The following is a 25,984-nucleotide window of genomic DNA, read 5'->3' as shown; positions in this document are numbered from 1 at the left end:
TTACATTACTGTCTCTAGTACATGACAGCAAGGGCTGAACAGAATCTTCCACAACACTACATCCCGTGAAACCAGAATACGCTTTGTTTGCGGATGATATAACCTGTAACCTTTGCTTTCAGCACTATAAGCAACAAAAATACATTTGATAGCCTTATCATCCAATTTTCTGTGCTGTGTTTGTGGCAGCAAAGCATATGCCAAATAGCCAAAAACATGCATGTGCTCAATAGAAGGCTTTCTATCATGCCATGCTTCATATGGAGTCATACACTGCAAAGCTTTCGTAGGACACCTGTTAAGTACATAAGTGGCACACATGATGGGCTCAAGCCAAAAAGAATGTGGCAAAGCTTGACTTTTGACCATACATCGTGCCATTCCGTCAGTGATCTGTTTTTCCTCTCAGCAACCCCATTTTGGTGAGGTGTATAAGGCATTGTACATTGGTGTTTTATCCCACGACTAGCCCGAAATGCATTAAATTCATGAGACATATACTCCCCCCCTCGAACGGAACGGAGGGTGCCCATAGTACATTTCGATACATTTTCAGCCATAGCCAGAAATTTTTTGAAGCACATAAAAACTTCCGACTTCGCTTTAAGCGGAAATACCCATGCATGCCTGGAGTAATCATCAATGAAAGTCACGAAGTAAAGGTAATTGCCTAAGAACGGAGTTTGCATGGGCCCACAAAAATCACTATGCACAAGCTGCAACTTGCATGTGGCCCGAACTGAACCATCCTTTGGAAACTTAGAACGCTGCATCTTACCCAAAATACAGCCTTCACAAACATGTTTGACAGGTGCTTCAAGAGGCGGCAAAGAAGCAACCATATCAGATTTCTGCAAACGCAGCAAACTGGAAAAATTCAAATACCAAAACGTGCAAGCCAAAGTTTTGCATCTGAAATAGCCCTTGAATCTGCAACAGCATTTGCAAAATTTTGTCCACACTTGTCATACAAAGTGAGCTTATAGAGCCCACGACACAAAAGGCCAGATGCAACAATTTGATCACCAAAATTGAGATCATGAACTGTACATCTGTCATCCACAAATTTGACTACAAGTCCAAGTCTAGAAAGTGCAGATACAGACAAGAGATTCTTCTTGATCCCAGGTACATAAAGTGCATCAACAAGTGTGAAGGAACTACCATTTGCAGCAGTAAGCACAATCTTTTCAACTCCCTATACTGGATAAGAGGCATTGTTGGCACAAGTGACAGAATTCCCATGAGGGACAAACTCGAGAGAGATGAACAATTCACGATGTGAGGTAATGTGCTTTGTAGCACCACTGTCGAAATATCACATGTGAATCTACAGCAACTGACAAGCATGCATCATGGACAGCAGGATTGTAAGTGCACTCTGCGCTAAAAGCCCGTTCTGCATCAACATCAACAACACAGTCTCCTTTCACAAAAGACTCAACAATGGCTGCATTTGTAGTGACACAAGGCAATACCTCCATCACACTGCTTAAATTGTATACCCAAGTAATGATGCAATAGCCCCAAATCTTTCATCTTGAAAGTAGCATTCAAATCAGCCTTAAATTCAGCAGTATGTCTCTCCTTTGGTCCAGTGATCAACAAATCATCGACATAAAGAACCATTTGCAGCAGTAAGCACAATCTTTCCAACTCCCTGAACCAGATAAGAGGCATTGTTGGCACAAGTGACTGAATTCCCATGAGGGACAGACTCGAGAGAGGTAAACAATTCACGATGTGAGGTAATGTGCTTTGTAGCACCACTATCGAAATACCACACATGTGAATCTGCAGCAACTGACAAGCATGCATCATGGACAGCAAGATTGTAAGTGCACTCTGTGCTAAAAGCCCATTCTGCATCAACATCAACAACACAGTCTCCTTTCACAGAAGACTCAACAATGGCTGCATTTGTAGTGGAACCAGCATTTGCAGTGGAACCACCCTCTTTCTTCTTAGCCTCTTTGGCTTTCAGCTTAGGACACGACTTGATCAAGTGATCATTAGCTTTACAATAATGGCAACGCATCTTCTTTTTTCCCTTATCACCAGAATTTCCAGATGAATTGCTGCTAGCAGAAGCATTAGGAACAGAAGTTTTGCCACTCGCAGCAGAACCATAAGAAGTGGCTGCATTGCTATTAGCACCCTTTCTTTGAGAAGCAAACGGCCAAACGCTAAGTTTAAGCTGATTGAAACATGCAGCTAGCCAATTCTAAGTGGCAAGTTCCAAAATAATTAAAATGGACAAACCCTAACACTTTAACCTAAGAATTTAGGTCTAAATGGACTAAAATTGTCAAGCGTATTAAACGAACTAAATTTTAATTTAAAAATAAACAAAGTAACAAATTTATTGTTTAAGTATCTAAATTGAATTGAAATAACTCAATGATTCTTTTTCAAACTTATTCTTATTACCAAAAAAAAATTTGTCTGATTTTGAATTAAAAAATTCGATCAACATTTAAAACTAGCAAGTTTTATATACTTTTCTAAGTTTAATATAAATTTTTAAAGTTATTTTTTGTGTGTGTGCACATGTAGTGTGTTAAATTTATGTGCATCTACGTGTTTATGTGCACGTGTGTGTGTGTGTGTGTGCGCGCGCATGCAATAAAAGAAAGGAATATTGCACTCACAAGCGGCCTAAGTGAGCACAAAATGCTTGAGAGGATGTTGCACGTACCAAAACTGCAACACACACACTATGTCACACACACACATAAAAACACCAAAGAACCTATCATACATACACAAAATGGTCTCACCTTCTTGTTGACGGCGAGTGTATGAGTGCAGATTTGAAGCTCAATAAGTCCCACAATAGCAGATCTGAAGCAAGGGAGAAGAGGAGAGTAAGAAAGTTTTGAAAAAATGGGGCAAAATAGGAGAAGAGAGACCGTGGTTCTATTTTTGCATATGCTTTGATGCAGGTGTCGATATGCCTGTTGGTATACGCATCAGTATGTGTGTCAAAAAGTGCATCGATATAATTGTCGATAAATGCATCCGTATAAGCGTCGGTAATTCAAATTTTATTTTTTTTTAAAGGATATCCCTTAAGATTTAACAATGCATATACGGCCGCCTGGAAACGACGTCAATAATGAAGCCATCTCTTGTAGTGAATAAAGAGGCAAAAGAAAAAGACTCAATCATTGAGGTGGATGGTTGGTTGTTGGAAGATTCCAACTATAGATGCCTACTTCGAAAAAAGGGAGATGCTCGAGAGGATTTTTGAACCCTTGTAACAGAAAGTGATGTAATTTTTCCGCCAAAAAACCATTGGATCTTTGTTCACTTTTTATTTATGTGGAATCTAGAGCTATGTGCTTCCAATTTGTATCATAAGTTAGACAATTTTCCATGATAGGTCACTTCTTTTTGAAGTAGTTTTACCCCTTCTACATGAGACCCTTAGCCAGGGTATAAAAGGCATTTTTTTGTAGGGTTTTTAATATACTCAATTTTTAGAAGAAGGGATAACGCGCTCTCTGTACGTTGTGAGCACCCTCTTGCTGTCAAGATTTCATCCTTTGCATCACACAACATGGTTATCCTATCGACAAGCGAAGAGTATGATCACATTAGCCTCGAGGAGCTCTACAGGTCAATATGTACATTGCAAGCATCTTTCAAGATCTGAGCATTGACTACCATGACATTCCACATGACATATCTCACTATTCAAGCATTGCTTTGAGATTCAATCAATTGATCAAATTCCCAGTTCTTAGGAGCACCTATTAGATATGGACAACATAAGATTTGATGACTAGTTGAATAAGGTATATGAGGAGTGGAGATTGAGGTATCCTTGATCTTTGTGATTCAGTGGTGAGATTCAACCATAGAAGCAGTAAAGAGATGGACATATAGTGTTGTAAGTGTGAAAGCTTGGTGTATACTGTTGTTGGTAATAAGAACAAATAGTTGTTTTATATGTCGTTTACAAGTTATTCTCCTTTGTCACAGGAGTAGGGTAAGTAGAAGAGTATGACAAGTACACTTATCAGTTTGGATTTGGATTGAATCAAAAAGACCATCATTGCAATTTTCAAGCTAAAGTGTGGTGAATGTCTCAAAATTGAAACACATTAAAGCAAGTTGTATTGAGAGCATAGATTGCATGTACAAAAGTGTGTCGGTGCACAACATCAAATAAATTTTTTTCCATCGAGTTGATATTGTTACCATATACATGTGGCAGTGATGTGTGTGAACACACTAGGACCACCGGGGCATTTTTTCCCTCTTTAAGAGGTTTTTTCCCCCGAGCATTGTATATATGCCCATCACTCTAGGGCTATCTATCTTTCCATTGCACACTAAGTAACACACTCTCTATTGTGTGCCTTGAGCTTCCTTCGTCTTCTCCAAGCAGTGTGTGTTTCTCTGCAACCCTAATTCCAACAATTGGTATCAGAGCTAGGTTACGTCGTCCCGAGGTTAGTTGCCAACTACTCCAGCAGACGCCTGCTCACTTTCTCCGATTTCAATGAGCTTTGGCTCATTTCGACCTCCGTTTCCACTATAGGCTACTGCACAGGCTATTTTGTCATTTTGTGCAGAATTTTGTTAGTGTTGTTTTGTACATAACAGGTGCCTTATAGTCTTCTACGGTTTGTGCTATATAGCACGTGTTGTCCCCGCTGCGTTTCTCCTATTTTCGGGCAGTTTTCACATCAAGTGCATCATTTACCATGGCTCACAACAACAACACAGATGTGTTCAAGATGTTTTCTTTTGAGGACAGGTTGGATGGGGACAACTACCCTATGTGGGCTTATATGATGCAACACGTTCTTGTGTCAAAGGGCGTCTAGAATATCGTGCAGGGCATTGATGTACGTCCTGGTTTTGAGGATGTAGGCGATGTTGAGGATGTTGCAGGTGTTGCTACAAGGATTGCTACTGTTAGAGTTGTTTTGCATATGGCAGAACAAGCTCATTGGGATGTTAAGGATGTGCAGGATCATGCATTGATTGCGTTGTCTACTATGAAGCGCACCATTGTTCCTCACATCCGTTCAACAAAATCTGCAAAACAGGCTTGGGATATTTTGGCTGGTCTTTATGCAAGTCGCAATGAGGCTAAAATTGCTTTGCTGCATAAAGAGCTGGAGTCGAAGATTATGCATGAGGAAGATGATATGGACACTTTCCTTGCTGGTGTCAAGGATATCAATGAGCAATTTATTTCTGCAGGTGAAGTCATTTCAGATAGTTCCCTTGTGCAGACTGTTCTTGATGCCTTACCAGATTCCTACTAGACTTTTGCTAGTACTTGGAGACTGATAACCCAAGGAAATCTTGAAGTTGTCAAGTTTGATGCATTATGCACATTGCTGTTGCAAGAGTCACTTTCCAAAAAAACAGGACTAGGCAGCGTGCAGTTGAACAGGCTTTTATTGCTTCTCAAAGAAAGGGTGGTAAAAGCAATGCAGCCACTTCTTATGGTTCTGCTGCAAGTGGAAAAACTTATGTTCCTAATGCTTCTGCTGGCAGCAATTCGTATGGAAATTCTGGTGATAAGGGCAAAAGGAACATGCGTTGCCATTATTGTAAAGCTAATGATCACTTGATCAAGCCGTGTCCTAAGTTGAAGTCCAAAGAGGCTAAGAAGAAAGAGGGTGGTTCCACTGCAAATGCTGGTTCCACTACAAATGTAGCCATTATTGAGTCTTCTGTGAAAGGAGACTGTGATGCGGATGTTGATGTAGAATGGGCTTTTAGCGCAGAGTGCACTTACAATCCTACTGTCCATGATGCATGCTTGTCAGTTGCTGCAGATTCACATTGTCGTATTTCGACAGTGGTGCTACAAAGCACATTACCTCACATCGTGAATTGTTTACCTCTCTCGAGTCTGTCCCTCATGGGAATTCAGTCACTTGTGCCAACAATGCCTCTTATCCGGTTCAGGGAGTTGGAAAGATTGTGCTTACTGCTGCAAATGGTTCTTTATGTCGATGATTTGTTGATCACTGGACCAAAGGAGAGACATACTGCTGAATTTAAGGCTGATTTGAATGCTACTTTCAAGATGAAAGATTTGGGGCTGTTGCATCATTACTTGGGTATACAGTTTAAGCAGTGTGATGGTGGTATTGCCTTCGGTCAGAAAAGTTACATAGAGACATTGCTATGTAAGTTTGGACGTGAGGATTGCAAACCTATTGCCACTCCCATGGAAACAAGTTTGAAGTTGAGTCTACCTTATGTTGGCGATCCTGATGTCACTCTTTACCAAACTGTTGTTGGTTGCCTCATTTATGTATGCAACACGAGGCTAGATATTTAGTTTGCAGTCTCATAGGTCAGCAGATTTATGCATAGCCTAGGGTCTAAGCATTGGTAGGCTGTCAAGAGGATTTTCCGCTACCTTAGTGCCACTTTACATCTTGATCATTGCCGCCAAACTTACATGCTTTTTTGGACTCAGATTGGGCTGGTTGTTTTGACACGCGAGTGTCCACAAGTGGTTTTTGTTTCATGCTTAGCAATTCATGTATATCATGGTTGAGCAAGATGCAACCTATTGTGGCCACTTCGAGTTGTGAGGCTGAGTACAGGGCAGTCTTCACAGCTACGGTTGAGTGTGTATGGCTCAGACGCCTTATGGCTGATTTGGGTGTTGGACAGGACACTGCCAACACTATCTACACTGACAATCAGAGCGCATTGGCAGTTGCGAGGAACCCAGTTTTTCATGCTTGCACAAAGCACATTGAGGTGCATTACCACTATGTTAGGGAGAGGCTCTCAACAGGAGAGATGAGCTTGGCTTATGTGCCAACACAGGACAACCTTGCAGATCTTTTCACAAAGGCATTGTCTCGTGAGAAGCTTGAAGCTTTCCGCAAAGCTTTGGGCTTACTGCACTTTGTGGACTGATCATGTCCTCAGGGCATGGCACTTCCCTTTACTCATGTGCCAGGGCTCGTTCACCGCATCACTCCAGGGGGGATTTGTTACCATATACATGTGGTAGTGATGTGTGTGAACACACTAGGACCGCTAGGGCATTTTTTCCCTCTTTAGGAGGTTTTTCCCCCCGAGCATTCTATATACGCCCATCACTCTAGGGCTATCTATCTTTCCATTGCACACTAAGTAACACACTCTCTATTGTGTGCCTTGATCTTCCTTCATCTTCTCCAAGCTGTGTGCATTTCTCTGCAACCCTAATTCCAACAAATATGATAAAAAATTGCACATGTTGACTTGACAAGAGTGTTTGGCTAGTGTATTTGAGCAATTGTATAAAATTTGGGTGCAAGAAGAAGCATAGTTTGTGTGCAACAGTCAAGGAACCTAGTGTCGATAAGGTCATATGCTCGTTGACTCCAATTGGTAAGACCAAAAGAAGGAAAACAGTCTATTCATTGTAATTGATAAAGTATGAAAGAGGCACCAGATCAAGAAAAGAGGAAAAGAGTGTTTTGGGCAATTACAAGGGAAAAACACGTTTTTTTCCTAAAATAGCTCCAAAAGTTCAATTTTGAATTTTGCTTGGACACATGTATCCATTGGATGTTTTAAAACTATTTTGTGCTTGGAAAACTGCATGCTTGTTTGTGGATACTCACACCACACACAGAGATTTGAGTTTTTGAAAAGATAGACGGGAGCTTAATAGAAAGCAAAGACATTCAAACTTGATTTAAAAAAATGGGTGTACAGCCTTGTTTGAGATTGCAAAGTACAACGCAATTGTCAGGAACCAAATTGGACTCAAGGGTGGGGGGAGAGAGGAAAAACGCATTTTTCTCTTGGCCATCTGCTACAAGGGTCAGAACTTGACAAGACTTGGGACAAAGGTACTTCTTAACCCAAGAAAGGAAGCCATCCAATCAAAAGTGACTTTGGGTATATAGTACGAGTGTGGGGTTGAATCCCAACGCTCAGATTGATTAAAGTGCCAAAATTATAAAACTCAAACCAATTATCCAACCATTGTGAAATATGGTGGATGTACTCTTGGAAAAGGGTAAACTTCTAAGCTAGAAAAAATTGGAAATAGTTGCCAAAAGTAGGAGCAATAGGAAAAAACACATTTTTTTCTTGACTATCTGCTAGGGAAAGTATTTTTGGCCAAGTTTTGGACTAGAGGGGGATTTTGATGCAAGGATCACTCTTATCAAGTAAAAAATGGAACTAGGAATTTTCACATTAGGTTAAACCAAATCCGAGTTAGAAGTTCCAAAAAACGCTAAAATTGGTGTAAAACAAAAGAGTTCAAAATTGGACCAAAACTAGTAGGTAAGATTTAGAGAGAGTAGGGAACCTAACAAGATAGAAAAAAATCATTCTGACAACTCTTTGTTGATCTTAGAAAAAACACGCGTTTTTCTTGAACATTGCTACAAACAAGTGAAATTTGGTGTGCTAATAGGCCTTGGTTTGAGAAATTCATTGTTCTTTTCAAAATCAAATTTGGACCCTCGGATCACAAGTTAGTCTCAAAAGAGTGTGAGAATAAGACTCTGGAACTGCCAAAACAAGGTTTAGGAGACGTTCTAAAACTCCAAATTGGACCAAAATTGGTGAGTAGGCTTATTTATTAGATGAGGAACCGAGCTTAAAGTGAAAATTTTGGAAAAGAAAAGAAAGAACCTCGAGGAAAAAACGCGATTTTTTTCCAAATAATCCAAAAAAGGTGAAATTTTATGTGCTCATTCTTGATTGCATTTCAAGCTCAACAGTCTTTTCAAATCAGAATTTAGATTTTGTGTGGCTTAAATGATTAGAATAGCGTTTGCTCAACTTCTAAAAGTGTTACAATGAGACTTGGTCATTTTGAACTCACAAAATTTGACAAGGAGACTCTACAGAGAGTGACAAACCCATTGAACTCACCATAACTAAACAAAGTTGCCCAAAAAAGAACACTTTGAGGAAAAAAACGAGATTCTTTCTTCAAGTATCTCAAAATCAAATGAAATTTGGGGTGATCATTCTCCTGTTTATTACAAGCCTATTTGTCTTTTTAGATTTCAATTTGGACACTTTGGTAACAAGTTGTGTGCATATTAGGACTAGAACATACCAAAAACAATACATAATTGGAGCCAATGTGGCCAAAGCAAAACTTCAAACTCGATGAAACTTGAAATGTGGAGTGTATGAACCTTGTTGAACCTAAGCGAATCGAAAAAAAATTACATGTTGACCATTTTGATATCTTAGAAAAAGAACACGTTTTTTCCTAGAGATTGTAAGATTGGTCTCAAAAACTTGTGTGCTTGTATTACATACAGTGTTAAGAGCACATTCAAAGTTTGGTGTTATTTTGACATTGGGAGTGCAAGATATCAATAAAATAGTCCGCAACAAAATAAAATTGTGACTATTTTTGTTTTCCTTAACCAAAAAGGAGAAAAACTTGAAAAAACTTGGCAAATAAGATATACTGTTCATGTACATTGTAGTGACTAAGTTTGGCCAAAAATACCAAATAAAGCTCAAGTTACAAGCAGTTTTGTGCTGCAAGTGAAAACTAGTTTTCAATAAAAAGGTCATAACTTTCACATACAGACTCCGTTCTAAATTTTTTTAAATCAAATGTATCCTAATAGCGGCTCTATATATCTTAAAGTAAGACTTGACCTAAAGATATGCCTATGGCAACCCTCTAGTTCAAAAATTTGAAAAAAAAAACATTTAAGGCCTCAAAATTTCATTTTTGCTTTGGCCACATTGGCTCCAATTCTATATTATTAAATGTCTCAGAAACTAGCCATATTCCATTCTCCAAGTCCATATTCCATTGCCAAAAAACATTTAAGGCCTCAAAAACTAGCTTTTTGGTAGTTCTAAGAAAAAACGGTCAAAGTTTAGTTTTGAAATTTTTCAATCATGGCCACTTGGAACAACTGAGGTAAGACCTTGAGAAAAAGGAAAATTTTGGGTTTTCAACATAACACTGCCTAGAAACATACCATTCAAGAGCTGATTTTGTGGGTTGGGTTAACATTTTTTATTGTTTGTATACACAGATTTCACACAAGATCGTAAGATTCAAAGGAGTTTAACAACTTTTGAGCAAGTCAAAAAGCATTTTTACTATTTTTGGAGAGAGCATTCATAGGTAACATGTTGAAATTATAAAAACACTTAATTTGTTCTTTTTGTCATGATTTTAAGCTCTGGTAACTTTATAATATGAGGGCTAGGTGAGAGAGAGATACCAAGAGTAGAGTCTCATTAGACAAGAGCATCAATCAAATACTTATAGCAGAGCCTATAAAAGTCCTAGAACCTATCATTCACGATTTTGTGTCTGATACGACTTTAAAATCTTCTAATTTCTACAAAATAGATTTTTGATCTACGCAAGAAAGGACGTGCGATAGTTAACTCTAGTAGAGTTCCACTGAAGGCGATGGATTACAACATGAACTTATTGTACCAATTTGAGAACATGTTTGGGGAAAAGATTTATGCAAATTCCTATAATCACTTTGCTTTTTAGATAGATGATCGTCCAATTGAATTCCTTGAAGTGCCAACTGTGAATTATCTAAACGGTAGATATGTGTGCCACACTCGTGCTACTTATGAAGTGGTAGAGGATCCAAACCTTGTAGATAACCTAGGATGAATGGTATCTTTAAAAAAGAGAGATGCAGTGCCTCAATCATGGCCATTGCCATTCCTTTAAAAAAAAACATGCCTTGATAGATGATATGTCCATAGCTCTAGATTGGGCATCCATAGGAGAAGATACTAGGCAATCACGAAAGAGAAGATTCTATATGTTTTTGACCAATTGACCATACCCAATGCTCCTAATGTAAGCCCAGAGATAAGAAATTTAAATGCCAACATTTGAGTTGTTGTAACATAGACAAGGATGAGAGAAGAACCGAGCATTAGAAGAATAGATCCTACCACAAAAACAACCAGATTGGAGGATACTCATTCAGAGAGAACTGCAAATAGAAGTGGCTTTACGACCATTACAGGGTCATCTATACCACCCCATACCGAGAGAGTAGTTCCAGATGTGACTATGAAAAAAGTACTGAGAGCTATACCTAGTGCACCAACATCTACAATGTATGAGGATACTTTCCTAAGATCTCTAGAAGAGATGAGATATGTCTTTGAGCTGAGGCCCATGCATCGATCTTAGGGCACAAAATGTATGGCATCAAACTATAGCGGATCAAGGGATCCCATGCACATTCTGCATCATTTGAATACGTATTGAGAGCTAAACATGTCACAAATTTCCAAAGGTGGTAACAACAACGTAGCCACTTCTCATTGTTCTTCTACAAGTGGTAAATCACTTGTTCCTAATTCTTTTGTTGGCAGCATTTCGTTTGGGAATCCTAGTGAAAAGGGCAAAAAGTGCGTTGCCACGCTAATGATCACTTGATCAAGCAGTGTCCTAAGTTGAAGGCCAAAGAGGTTAAGAAGAAAGAGGCTGGTTCCACTAAAAATGCAGCTATTGTTGAGTCTTCAGTGAAAGGAGACTGTGATGTTGATGTTGATGCAGAATGGGCTTTTAGTGTAGAGTGCACTTATGATCCTTCTACCCATGATGCATGTTTGTGAGTTGTAGCAGATGCTCATGTGTTGTACTTTGACAGTGGTGCTACAAAGCACATTACATCTTATCATGACTTGTTTACCTCTGTCAAGGATGTCCCTCATGGGAATTCAGTCACTTGTGCCAACAATGCCTTTTTTAATCCGGTCAAGGGACTTGGAAAGATTGTGTTGATTGATGCAAATGGTAGTTCTTTCACATTTGTTGATGCACTTTATGTACCTGGGATCAAGAAGAATATTTTGTTTGTATCTGCACTTGCTAGACTTGGTCTTGTTTTGAAATTTGTGGATCACAGATGTACAGTTCATGATCTCAGTTTTGGTGATGAGATTGTTGCATCGAGCATTTTATGTGGCGGGTTGTAAAAGCTCACTTTGTATGACAAGTGTGGGTAGAATTTTTCAAATGTTGTTGTAGATTCAAAGGCTATTTCAATTGCAAAACTTTGGCATGCACTTTTGGGCATCTGAATTTTGCCAGTTTGCTGCGTTTGCAAAAATCTGATATGGTTGCTTCTTTGCCGCCTCTTGAAGCACCTATCAAACATGTTTGTTAAGGCTGTATTTTGGGTAAGATGGAGCATTCAAAGTTTCCAAAGGATGGTTCAGTTAGGGCCACATGCAGGTTGCATCTTGTGTATAATGATGTTTGTGGGCCCATGCAAACTCCATCCTTGGGAAATTACCTTTACTTCATGACTTTCATTGATTACTACTCTAGGCATGCATGGGTGTATCCGCTTAAGGCGAAGTCCAAAGTGTTTTTGTGATTCAAGCAATTTATGGCTATGGCTGAAAATGTCTCAGAATGTACTACGGGCACCCTCTGTTTCAATCGAGGGGGGGAGCATATGTCTCATGAATTTAATACATTTCTGGTTAGTTCTGGGATAAAACACCAATGTACAATTCCGTATACGCTTCAACAAAATGGTGTTGTTGAGAGGAAAAATAGGTCACTTACGAAAATGACACGATGTATTATCAAAAGTCAAGCTTTTCTGCATTTGTTTTGGCTTGAGGCTATCATGTGTGCCACTTATGTACTTAACGGGTGTCCTATGAAAGCTTTGCAGTCTATGACTCCATATGAAGCATGGCATGATAGAAAGCCTTCTATTGAGCACATGCGTTGTAACATTTAATGGCCTAATAACTTATGTGTAGCGGAAATTAGCATGAACATAGTGGGCATTTCATTAGAATAGATTCCTAATGAGAATTACAAGAGTGCTTGGGTGGAGAGAGCAACAAAAAGCATAACACCTAGTTAGATAGCATCAACAATACTTTCAAAAGAGAGAGAAATTAAGCTATTGACAACAGTTGAGGACCGGATTTGCATGGAGCCGGTCCCCCCTCCAAAAGGCTTTGCATTATGGTTTCTCCCATCAAGAGAGACATTGTACAATACAATTCTTTGTGTTCCTTCAAGACTAGCTAGTGCAATGAAGATGGAAGCTTCATGCACCAAGCAAAAGACTTAATCAAACACAACTTGAATTATCCCCGTTCTCAGACCCAAGACCTCACACACCTTCGAAGATGGTGAGAGCTAGCAGGGTATGAGAGTAGATTGAGAGGAAGAAGGAGTATCTTACGAGAAAGATGTACATCTTCTCACATAATCACTCATATTAGCATAGCTTAGCTTAGTAATTAGCTTGGTAGAGGAGATGAGCATGCATTGAAGCTTGGCTCTTGGTTGGATTTGCATCCACATGCCAAGAGAGTGTTGATGTAGGCTTCTATCTCACAAGCTTGGAGTAGGTGATGAGCTCTCCATTAAAGCTTGGGAGGAGATAGAGTATTCTTCCTTCACACATGGTCAAGTGTGAGTGTGTGTGTGTGTCAATGCCAAGCAAAAATCAGCCCCCTCTCTCTCTTGGGCGAGCCCTTGTTGCTAATTTGGTGTGGCTTTTGCCTCATTGGACCTCCCCAAGTCAAGCCAATGGGTATTAAGCAGCATAAGTGATAGCCTTCTGACATGTGTCCCCACTTCCCCTTTTGTGAGATCTTTAGGTAATTAAATAATTAAACTAAACTCTCATTGGACCCCTTTGCCTCTTGGCCAATAGAAATCAGGCAAGCCATGGGGCTTCTGAATGCTCATTGGACCCTTTGGGAGACTGCCCAATAGTCTTCTAGGAGACTTAATTCTCATTGGTTTCTTTGATTAAATGTTTTTAAATTAATTAAACTACATTTACTCTAGCTTAATTCTCACTGGTCCACTTCAAGGGTCTTCCAATAGGAATTGGGCACACCTTGTGGGCATCTGGGCTAGGGAGCTGACATGTGTCCCTCATTCCCTTTGTGTAAAGGGAGCCTGTGTGTGTGTGTGTGGCTTTCTCTCTCATCCCCTACCTTTGGGGCTCGCCCCCTCCCATGTAGGGATGCGCAAAGACTTTTAGGGCACACACAAAGCATCCAATTTTCCCTAGGGTTGACCTTTGGACACAACCTTTGAATTTTGGAACCTTAGCATTTTGGAAGTCTTAATGGGCTGAACCTTAGGGTATTTTTAGCCCATTGTTGCACATGGCTCTTTTGCAGATGCCCCCCCCTTTGGATCCCTATTTTCCCTCCTTTGGATCCCTACTGTGGCCGGTCTGCTAGCTTAACCAATATTCTAGCTTTTTCTCCCCTAGCACTTCCCCACATTAAATGATCAGTTTAATATGAGAAAATCATTTAGGAGAATTAGATATTGATTATTATGACATGCGTGTTTTTGGTTGTATGGCATATGCTTTGGTGCCACAAACGCGGTGTAGGAAATTGGATGATAAGTCTGTCAATTGTATTTTTGTTGGTTATAGTGCTGAAAGCAAAGGTTACAGGTTGTATCATCCGCAAACAAAGCGTATCTTGGTCTCATGAGATGTTGTGTTTGTGAAAGACTTTGTTCAAATGTCATGTACTAGAGACAATAATGTAAGCTCACAAGAAATTTATGACACTTTGTTGCCTCTTTTCAGTGGTTGAAGTTCCAATGTAAATTCCAATGAGGCAAATGTACACCCTATGGAGGTTTCCAAAAATGTTACAGATCAATCTAATACTGATGCAGATGTACAAGATGTACTTGATGAGGAAAGGGCTGAGAATGAGAAGGCTAGATGTATTGCCAAAATGGCTTATGCATACTTTGCATGATAGTAACATTTTGAGATTGCTAGTCAAGGACTACTGTAAACACATGGTGTGCTTGGCAATGCTTTGGTTGATATTTGGGCCAAATGTGGTGCCCATACAAAAGCACAAAAAGTTAATGATGAAGTCTATGCAAAATGTCATCTCCTATTTCGTGTTGATTGTAGGATGTGGTAAGGCACTGGGTTACTTCAAGAAGATGCAATTTTAGGGAGCATATTGGTGAGTGTGTATGCCACATATAGTACCCTCACAAAAGGGCAAGTAAGCTCTTAATGGGCTTCTTGTCTCGAATGACATGGCTAATGTGTCCAACAACCATGTTTAGAGGTTCTCTCACGTTCTTAGCTTATGGCAGTTTGTTCTTCATATGTTCTCTAGGTAGCAACAAGCTCTCTTAGATTCTCTCTCTCTCTCTCTCTCTCTCTCTCTCTCTCTCTCTCTCTGCTTGACTTGTGTAAAGACTCTTTGTTCTCAGGTTCTTCTATCCGAAATGTCATCACTTGAAACGCATTGCTTGCAGGATATGCCCAACATGGCTGTAGCATGAAAGTTGTGGGCTTATGATTGCACGTCATGCGTATATAAAATGGCTGTGGCATTGAAGCTGTGAGCTATTTTTTCAACTTTTTAGGGGATGCAAAGTCTCTCTTTAGATGCAATTACCTACACTTGCACCTTGACAGTTTGTGGCTTTATGCAAGATGCTACTTGTTGGGCATGGAAGCTGAGGGCTTTTGATTGCAAATATGTGCAACATGGATGTGGCATGAAAGTTGTGGGTTGTTTTCAATGGATGCAAAGGGAATGCCTCTCTTCATATGCTATCACCTACCCTTGCACCTTGAAGGCCTTCACATAGGTGCGAGAAATTGTGATGAGATTTATAGTCAAGGACACCACCTATGCTTGCACCTTGAAGGACTTGTTGACCAAGCTTTGAAGTCTTATTGTTGGATGCATCACGACATGAGGGAAGAATATGACATTATCTTAGAAAAAGAGCCCTATGCTCGCATGGCTAACCTTTTTTGGTTGGCAAGACATTTTTACAATATGAGAGTAGTCACGGCGATGCCATTGTCTAATCATCCTCCAATTTGTTTGGCTTCTTGAAAGCATGTGTCCTCACACAAGACCTTCACATGGGTGATAATTTATAGTGACATGCATCTTCTCTAGAATGTCGTCACTTTTGAATGCATTGATTGCAAGATATGTCCAACATGCACGTGACAAGGAAGCTATGGGCTGCTTTACCTAGAGCAGAGAGTCATGATGAGATTGTTGGTCTGGGGATGTTGGTGAAAATTGTTATGCTTCGCAATGGTTTGGTAAAAAACATATGCCAAATCTGGTGCGCTTACGAAAAGTTCTTCATGAGCTTCCTATTTAAATTTTCATCTCTTGGAGCATGTTCATTGCAAGATATGCTCAACATGGCTTTGTCAACATGGAAGTTGTGAGTTGTTTTAACCATATAGCCTTTCTCCACATGCAAAAGCACATACAGTTCTTGACGAGCTTCCTATCCCACATGTCGTCTCTTGCAGGTATGTCTAACATGGCTTTGGCAACAAGGAGGTTGTTTTAACCACAAAGGCCTTGTCCAAGTGCAATCATCTATGCTTGTGCCCTGAATAGCGAGATTGATTCAATAAATAGAACATCCAAATTTGCCCTCCGGAGCAGTGTGGAAAATGTCTAATCAACCAACCTTAAGGTAATTAATTATTGAAGTAATCAAGGTTAAGAGGCGCAAAGTCCCTTCGGCGAAAGAGGAATGGAGCAGGGGCAGCAGCAAGAAGAAGAAGAAGAAGCAGGGGAGCTCATCACCGACATTCTGCAGAAGCGGCTCACGGACCTTGCCATCTCGGACGCTCCTCTCCGACACCTTCTAGCCGACCTGCACGCCAACCATGTCTCCCCTGACGTTGTCTTCCATGTGCGACGCGCCTCCTCCCCTTCCCTACATTCTGCTGTTCTCGATGGTGGAAACGTGCTTCGCGTCCTCGCCCATGCTTCTATTCTTAGAAAAGAGTCTGACTACTTCCGAGAGATCTTGCAGCGCCAGTCGGCTTGCTGGATTCCCTCCAATGATGCCGAATCTGGTACATCAGAGGAGCAAGATGAAGTGAATCATTCTCTGCAACAGGTTTGCAATGCAGAGAATTTATTGCAGGCGTCCACCTGTACAAATGTGCCGGAACATGACTTTGCACATCCAGTTGCTGCACATGATGATCCCATGTATATTTTCACAAATTACACAGATGCGGATGGAGAGATTCAGGCAAAGCAAGGAAATCCTATGGACGCCATGTCCATAGACTTGCCTCCTCACTCCATAGCTGCATCAACAATGAACGACATCATATGCCGTGAAGTGCTTGCACATGTTCAAGGGCAAGTTATGACTAGATCTGATGGTCAAGCTGTGAGTCCCTCTGATCGACATTTCCATAGTTTTGGAGAAAGCCTGGAAAAGGAGGCTTTTCAAGCAGATTGTATGGACTTGAAGAATGAGCAAGTTGGGAGGCGCCTCTCTGAGCAAGAATATCATAGTTGCAAATCATCATTCTTGTCCGCGGGCAATATAGAGGTAAAGGAGGATCAAGTGGCAAGAGATCAAGAATACCATAGCTGCAGATCATCCTTCTTGTCTGTAGATTGTGCTGCTGCCTCTGGTCTTCAAGCTCCAGAGAGTACATGCGACGACCAGTCGTATTCTCCTAGTAGCATGAGTACTGTGGCCACTTCGCCCTCATGGACCGAGGGGGTTTCTGCGGATTCAACTGGAGTTTTGTCACAACCCTCACAATCAAAGCATCTCACTCGCAAATCGATATTGCTTGACAATGAGGAAAGAAAAGGCTCCATTAGGGGATCTATGCGCAAATCGGTTCGGTTCAGTCTGGAGTCGGCAGGTATTATGTTACCAGCACCAATATTTGGTAGTGTACCTACTCTTGACCCAAATAGCGTGCAGGCGGATAAGGGGAGAGCCACTCAATCAGCTGCAGAGACAGCAAGCAGCAATTCTGTAGAAGTGTTAACCAGTTGTTCTGAACCTTTCCCACCCGACCGCATCGACAAACCCTTGATCAAAAGAAGGCACACGGAAGTGAACATAGTAATGGAGAGGGGAAGTGCAAATGACATGCTTTCTGAGAACGAAGAGGATACATATAGCTTCAAATACTTCGTTGTGAAGAAGCTAACGTGGACAGCAGCTGTCCTCGTAGGCATCATGGAGTGGTTGTACATGGGAATGTGCCATATCAACTTGGAGGACCTCCCTGAGTTGTACGATGCTGCATATAGAGCTGCCATCACAAGCCTCACATGGTGTATAAGAAGGCACTCCATGGCTATGTATCTCAATTTGGCCCTTTCTAACCCTCTTCATTGCAAGCATCTTCTAAGCCTATGCCTTGTCGCCGATTGCGAAGAGTTGAGTAGCCTCAGAGGCTTCTGTGAAGCTCTTCAAGCAGTGAATGGGCAGCCAAAAATCGCTATCCTCGAAACCAAGTGTCTTTCAGGTGCTCGGACTCGTGATTTTCTTACAGAAGGGTTTATTGTGCTGGATGGGCACCCCTTGTGTTTGTTGAAAACCTGCAAGGCAAACGAATTTGAGAGCCCAAGAAATCATGAATCGGTTTATGGTGAACTCTTTGGTGATGATAGTGAGTCGCCTACTGTCCTGACGTTTGCAAGGCATCTCCAACCAGCCTTGTTGGATATGTATAATCAGTCGAGAGGCCTCTCGCCATGGTAAGATCATGTAGAAGCGACTTCTCTTCAGAAATATGAACTCATGCATTCATGAATGAACCGAAACTAACTCGGATTTGAACGATGATTTTTGCCAGTGAGAGCCCACAAGAGCAGGCATGGAAAGTGGTGCTTCTTGATGATGATCCTGCAGGAAGCTTCTATTCTTTCTTCAGATATGCGTCAGGATGCAGCTTGAGAAGCCTGACAAAGAGAGGAAGACAAAGCATCCTCAAAAAAATCGGCAGAAATCGAGAGAGGACGCATGTGGGGCTATTCAAGCTTCAGATGATAACGCGATTCAAAGTGGGATCAATTCTTGTGGAATCATTAAGCAAGGCAATAGGAGAGGGGCTAATTGTAAGGGAGAAGAGGGGCTCAGGGTCATTTATAAAAGGGCCCAACTATTGTTCATCCATTGCGTTGAAAGGAGACCCATGTAAAGTGCTCATTGCTGCAAAGGCCATACCCTATGATATGGTGGGAAGGTCTGCATTGAAAATAAGGGCTCCTTGTGCAAAGACATTTTCTAGCCTCTTTCATGCAAGCCATACATTTGGTGTGGACCTCCATAGCCAGAGTATTGTGCTTGTCAAGCCTCTCTATGTTCTCATTAAGGTGCTTGAGTTCCTCACTAAGCTTAACAGGGATGCCTATGAGGAGCCATCGACAGAGCGCACCTTCATTGAGCTATGCCAACCTACTGAGCCCTTCTAGTACCCCATTCTATTTTGCAAGTTTCTTCTCGTCTCTTTGTTTGCTTCTGTCAATGCATTGTTGGGCCTGCATTTTAGCCATTGGAGCATCAAATCGCATGTTATTTATAAAGTCCATGTAATCAAAGGATGCTATACTCGACATTTTAGAAAATCACACTAAATTTTTCTCAATTTCAAAATTTAGGGCCTGAAAATAGTAGATTTTATAAGAAATATGTAGGCATGACACATGAAGTTTCTTTAGCGTAAAATGCGGAGGGTCCACCTCAAATAAAAAATGAAGTTTTTTTAAAGAAATTCAGGTTTATGAAGTCTTTTAATTCATAGTGAAGTGTGTGTGTACAAAAAAAAAGCGTGTGTGTGGAGGGGTTTTATAGATACCTCTTGAAAGCACATGCTATAGGTAGTTTTGAAAGATAGACCCCTTGGGCTAAAATAGTCCTTGAACATTGAGTAAGTTAAGAACGAGATATGTATGCTCGCATCACAACCTCATTTTAACAAATCTTGAAAAATTCATTTTGGAACTCAGCTATTGGGAGAGGCTCAAGAGCACAACACAAATTGTAGTTCTTACACATTAGTTTCATGGTGTGTAATGCCACTCATGGCATTTAATTGTCGTGCAATGCTTGGTCTTTGAGCCAAGCAAGAGGGAAAGGATGAGGCCTTTATTAGCCCTTTTATTTGACAATTAAGGAAGCCCTAAATATTAATTGTTTGTTGCGGACAAAAGGCCCGACAAAAGGCTATAGTAGGTTAATTTGGTCACCAATCTTACCTATTACTAGTATTCCAAAACCATGCGGCAGCCATAGTGCTCCAAGCATTCACCAGTAAACAATTCTACCATAATTCGGAACCCGAATATTGTACCATTTGTGGAGCACAATTGAAGCCACATTGATGCAAAACACCACCTACAGAAGTATTAGATAGAAAGCTCTTAATCTTTGGGATAAGCCACCCATTTGAGCCATGAACTCACCAATGCATCACTTCCATTCAACATCACAATGCTTTTGTGATTCATCTGCGATGGTCTTGGAGATTGATCCATAGAAGATTTGATTGATCTATAGAAGATTTCATTCTATGTGTTATGACAAAGGGATTTCTAGGAGTTAATAGCTCTTTCTATAAAAAAATGCTACTCAACAACAAGATTTTTGAACTCACATAGGAAAGTTGAAAAAAGGAGAAAAACATCTTAATGGATACTTCAACCTCATTGCCAAGATTAATGGCAATTACCCACATAGTGTGTGTAATTAATGATGCCCTATTTATCCCTTCGCTCGTCTTCCCCTTTGTTTTCATGCATACATGGGTAAGCAAAAGTCAATGGAACCACTTGCAAAAAGAAATCAAAGTAATAAGATATTATCTTGCAAGGCATATGAGGTGTAATGGTAACACTCAAAAAGCTATAACGCTATCTTGTTGAGGATGTATTATTTAGACCCAAGAATCTCTACCATGATTCTATAGAGCTGTTCTTGTGAATGTTGCCTGTAATTTTTCCATGCAGAACAATAAGAAAATTAGCATGAATACTAGCAAAAAATTGTAGACTTTTTTTTTTTCGGGGGAGGGGGAGGGGGGACCTAAATTAATTAAAAGAAAGGTAAAAGTACAAACACTTCTAAGGAAGGATAGGGGTTATCCTAGACAAGAAAAGACATGCCAAAAGAAGAGGAGTGGGAGGAGATCAGGAAAATATGAAAAAAGGGAGAGGTATCTCAGGATCAAATACATTCTTAAAGGCTCATAAAAGGAGAAAATCACCGATCCCCATCTTTGCCATCTAAGGACTTTTTGTAATTCTTTGACTTCTATTATACAGTATCATTTACCAAACCATAAATTTCCTTCATAATTCCAATAAAATAGATAGATAGGGCAGAACGCTTTTGTTTTTGTTGTGGCATTAAACATGGTGGTGTGCATCTCCTAATTTGGCATTTTTGTCAAGACTCTCAACCCATTATAAAGATAGGAGTTTCTTAGCCACTATGAAAACAAGATATAATCAATACTAACTCCATTATGAAGACATGACATGCTTAACCATACATCACTTGTATGATCAATACTAACTCCACTATGAAGACATGTGCAATGAAATTTTTGAGGAAGGAAGAGCTCAAGCTCAGAACACGGGGGATGGCTCTCCTCTACCATATCTCTCCATCAAACATGTCATGCTTGGTAAAACTTTGGTTGACACACAAACACCAAATGCTCTATCCTTGCAAAGGCACACAACAAGCTTGCTGAGGTTCTAGTCCAAGACGTCACCTCGAGTGCAATAATTGCAGGTTATGCACATCAAATTAGAAGGTATAGCTTTTTTTTCATTGAATCCAAAATTTGAGACTCTGTCCCCAAATGCGATCACCTATGATGATTTTTCATCTTGAAGATATTTGTTGGCATAATACAATAATTTGATTAGGAGCAGGTTCTATAGTGGGAGTCAAAGCCTAGCAGATGAGAATCAACAAGAGCTTGAGCATGAGGCTAAGTTGAAAGAAGAGGAACAAAAAAAAGTAGTTGTGATGGTAGACATGATAGCCGAAGCAAATGCAACGATTGTCATGATGACACGGTTTGTAGCATAGATGGTAATGGAGATTGCAATGGACATGATCGACAAAAATTACCCTTTCCATGAGGGAGGTGGGCCAAACGACAGGGCAAGACCTTCTACTGCTCACGATGAAAAGAAGACCTTGGGATGAGGAGTCGAATCTCTCTAGCATCAATCAGCCTTGAATAGGTCGTAAAGAGATTTCTAGGATTATCATCACAGAGGAGGATGAGAGATGATGATGGAGATTGCAATAGATGTCATTGGCACGATGATGGAGATCTCTATAGACATGATCGACATGAGAGAAGGTGTGAAATACAAAGAGACCATGACAAAGGGGATGTATATAAAAGGGATTGCATCCACATGGATGGTGTTGAAGGACTCATAGAGATCATGATCATCACATGGATAGATACAATGGATATGCTCGCAATGATGAAAATAATGCATGCAAAGATTGGACCCTTGCATATAATCGTTCAAATATCTAACCTTCCCCTTAGCTTTAGTGAATGCTATCATAACCCTAAACCCTTTATCCTAAACCCTAGGGTTATGAATGCTATCATAACCCTAAACCCTTTATCCTAAACCCTAAGTCCTAATCTAAGCCTAATCTTTAAACACCTTAAATCCTTACTTTAATCCCTAAACCCTTAATCCTAAACCCTTAATCCTAAACCCTAAATCATACACCCTTAACCGTAAGCCTACATTTTATTGGCCAAGGAGACGACTTTTGTAGAATGTAGTCCAAAAGGATTCACACCATTTGTGGCAAGGTGATCAAACCGCAAATTGTGTGGCTCTCTTCCAAACACTACCATTTCTCCTCTATATGCTTCCAAGTTGCACCATTAGCTCGCACACAAAATTTTCTATCGATTAATCTGTTATGTGCATGCCATGTCATAAGCTTTGCGATCCCTTTGCGTATAAACATGTGTGTTACCCTTGGAATCAATGGAAAATTCTTGAAGATCTTACATGGGATGGTTGTGCCTTGTAAATCCTATCTATATTGAGTTGCCCCACACTTTAGACATTTCACTGCATTTTGTAACTCCCCATAAAATAATACATGGTCATTAGGGCATGCATGGATGCATTCATAATCATGTCCAACCGTAAAAAACACTTTCTTGGCATCCCTCCTCGATACAAGCATATTGATTCTAATAGAAAACCGTTTTTGTAAGAGCTCAAATAATGTGGAAACACTACTATCAGTATCCATCCATACAGACTTGGTAAATGCATGAAAGCTAGCAATGTACATACTGTGGACACTTTGGTCCCCATATATAACACTTCATTGCACATGGCTTTAATCTTCTGCTCTTGTTCAATCGTTTGAGATTTCTCTTGCCGATTCATCATAAGACCAAATTAGGAATTTTGAGACTTATTTAGGTCCCATTTTCCAATAAAAATAACCATTTCAATGGCCAATTTGATTTGGAAATTCGTATGAAGTTCTTGGGATTTTGGAGATCTAAGACATAAAGCATCCTCTTCCCATTATAAAAAACTAAATAATCGAATGAAAACAAAGATGAGAAAAATACAAGAGCGGAGAGAGCCTCCTAAAATAGAGGATCAATCTTAAGCTCAAGCCTCTACTCTTTTGACGGTGTTTGGGCCTCTTCACAATGAGAATGCCACAAATAACTTCAAAAGAGTAGAGGCTCCAATTTAAGCTCAGGCCTTTATAGGAAGAGAACTTACAAAACTTGTAAAGAAGAGGGGGCCAAACTTAACTCTTCTCGAGGTGTTTTGGTCCCATCACAATAAGAGTGCTCCAAACATAGAGGCTCAAACTGAAGTTTGAGCCTCTACTATTGCAAAGGTATCAATGTCTCTTCACAATAAGAGTGCACCAAACACCTAGAAGAAACTCCTAGAAGAGTAAATTAAGTTTGAGCCTCAAGAGGAATCTTGCTAAACTTGTAAAAGATAAGAGGCTCAAACTTAGGTTCTATAGGCACACATCATGAGGTGAGGCTCAAACTACTTATCTAATTTTAAGGGAATCCTTGTTATGGTTATTCTCAACTTTGAATGTTAGAATCCAATATAGATCTATCATGAGATATGTCCTATATCTACATCTTGGTATGAGTTTTATGAAAGGAATTTAAGGCCCAGACACATTCAAAAGAGTAGAGGCTCAAACTTAAGTTCAAGCTTGTATGTTTTTCTAGTCTTATAAGGAGCCTTCATGTGATAAGGCTCAAACTTAAGTTTGAGTCTCAACCTTGGAAGAGTGCATAAGCACCCTAGTTTTGCATAAAAGAATATCACATGCTCAAGATCATATTGCATCACCTATATACACCCCCACACACACATCTTGTACAAACAACTAAAGATCAAAGAAACTATTGACACTAGCTACACAGTAGCACTAAGAAGCGCAAATCAAAAGGTGGAATTATTAAACATGGTTTGTTCTTGTTGATAAACTATAAGATATTGTTCAACCACTTCATTTCATGAGGATACATCAAATTCCTTCAAAGCTTGAATTTGATCTGGCAAATTTTCATTTTGGCAAATCAAATCTATCTTCTCACGAGAACGAATTGGTTCAAATAGCGTTGCTGCCATACGTATGTTTGTAGTTGGTATTCAACAGACAAGTGTTGCAATGATGTGTTGGCGATTGAGGTTACAGCTAGGAGACTAGACTTAGGCAACCACCATGAGACACCAAGTGGAAGCTCTGTGTAACTTGCTACACCCTGCCATACTGAACTCGCCTTTTATGTTTCACCTTGTCTTTATGTCTCTTATTCTTTGTCGACATTCTTTACAATGACTCAAGTTTTATTAATTCTTATTGAGTTCTTGTTATGGGATTTTGGCTCAACGAAATTGAAGTTCACTGTTGTGTAACAAAATGCTCCATTAGATAGTGAATGAGGTATAGGAGGGTCTCTTTATTTAGCAGTTTAAGGAAATGCTTACAACTTAAGCCAAGTTTGACCAAGCCTAAAAGAGTGGGCAAAAAGGCCTATGATGGGCTTTGTAAAAACACATAATTTGTTTTTGAAAATAGACAATTTTGACCAAAAAGAGAAGTGGATAACTAAATTTTCTATATATTTTTGAACTTTAAATGTATTATTCCCACCCCTGTCCTCTCTCTTACATTGAAGCCACTCTCTAGCACTTTGAGGTCATTAAAGAAAGCACTTTTTAGCCCTCCCCTTACTAGAAAAGTAGATTTTCAGATTCTCTCACTGCATTCTCTCTCTAAAATATGAGCTCTCTCTCTCTCTCTCTCTCTCTCTCTCTCTCTCTCTCTCTCTCTCTCTCTCTCTCTCTCTCTCTCTCGTCACTCCTTCTCCCAATCATTGAAGGGACATTCTTTGTTGCCCACTTTTGACAAAAAGTGGAGATCCTCTAAGATCTACTCTCTCTTCCTTTATTCTCTCTCTCTCTCTCTCTCTCTCTCTCTCTCTCTCTCTCTCTCTCTCTCATGCTTCTCCATCTCCAACTTTAGCTTAGATCAATAAAATAGTCCATTCTCATTGTGTGTAATTTCTCTCTCTAACACATCCATGAGCAACCATTTGAAATCAAAAGAGACTAACCAACATTCCCTTCATTTTTTTCCTCCACAACATCATCCAAATCTCATTTCTATGAGTACTCTCTATTTCTTCCCTCCATAGTCAACATCCTTTGCTTATATATGTCACCATTATACTTTCTCTCTCTAATTTTCTTGATCTAGATAACTCCAAATGTCATCGAATCCCCTTCTGTTTCAAAAAATTACTGACATGCTAGTTATCGTCTAAATGTTGATTTGGAGCTGGAGTATGATACTGTGGCTTGGCACATCCAATTTCAATGATGCAGATCAATACGGATCATTCGGTACAAAAAATCAATTTTTGGGTTGATGGTCATATTTACTCAAGCGATCCTCTTACCAACACATCACACCAATTTGAAATGTCACTGAGCTATTGCGTTTTGTAAGTGATGGAAGAGATAGCATATTTGGCTATTGCAAAAGATTCTATTTATCTTTCTTCAATGAAATGGAAGCAAGAAAGAAACTCTTTGTTGCATATTCTTTGCAACAAGAGAAGTATGTGGAAGGCTTTCAATATGTCAGAGAGGAAGCCAATGAGAACACCAAGAA

General features: G+C 39.9%; 1 protein-coding gene across 1 annotated transcript; it reads left to right on the top strand.

Moving 5' to 3' along the window:
* The first annotated feature begins 16,455 nt into the window (after positions 1-16,455).
* LOC147420884 (uncharacterized) lies at positions 16,456-19,257 on the top strand. Its single transcript, XM_086504380.1, has 2 exons — positions 16,456-18,507; positions 18,606-19,257. Exons 1-2 carry the CDS (start codon positions 16,517-16,519, stop codon positions 19,222-19,224), a joined length of 2,610 nt encoding a protein of 869 aa, XP_086360506.1. The 5' UTR covers positions 16,456-16,516; the 3' UTR covers positions 19,225-19,257.
* Positions 19,258-25,984: the final 6,727 nt, after the last annotated feature.

This window comes from Adiantum capillus-veneris, chromosome 28 (assembly GCF_014529385.1).
Source record: "Adiantum capillus-veneris isolate H3 chromosome 28, ASM1452938v2, whole genome shotgun sequence".
Classification (NCBI taxonomy): Eukaryota; Viridiplantae; Streptophyta; class Polypodiopsida; order Polypodiales; family Pteridaceae; genus Adiantum; species Adiantum capillus-veneris.
The sequence above is the reverse complement of the archived record's forward strand: the minus strand, read 5'-3'. Positions and strand labels throughout refer to the sequence as shown.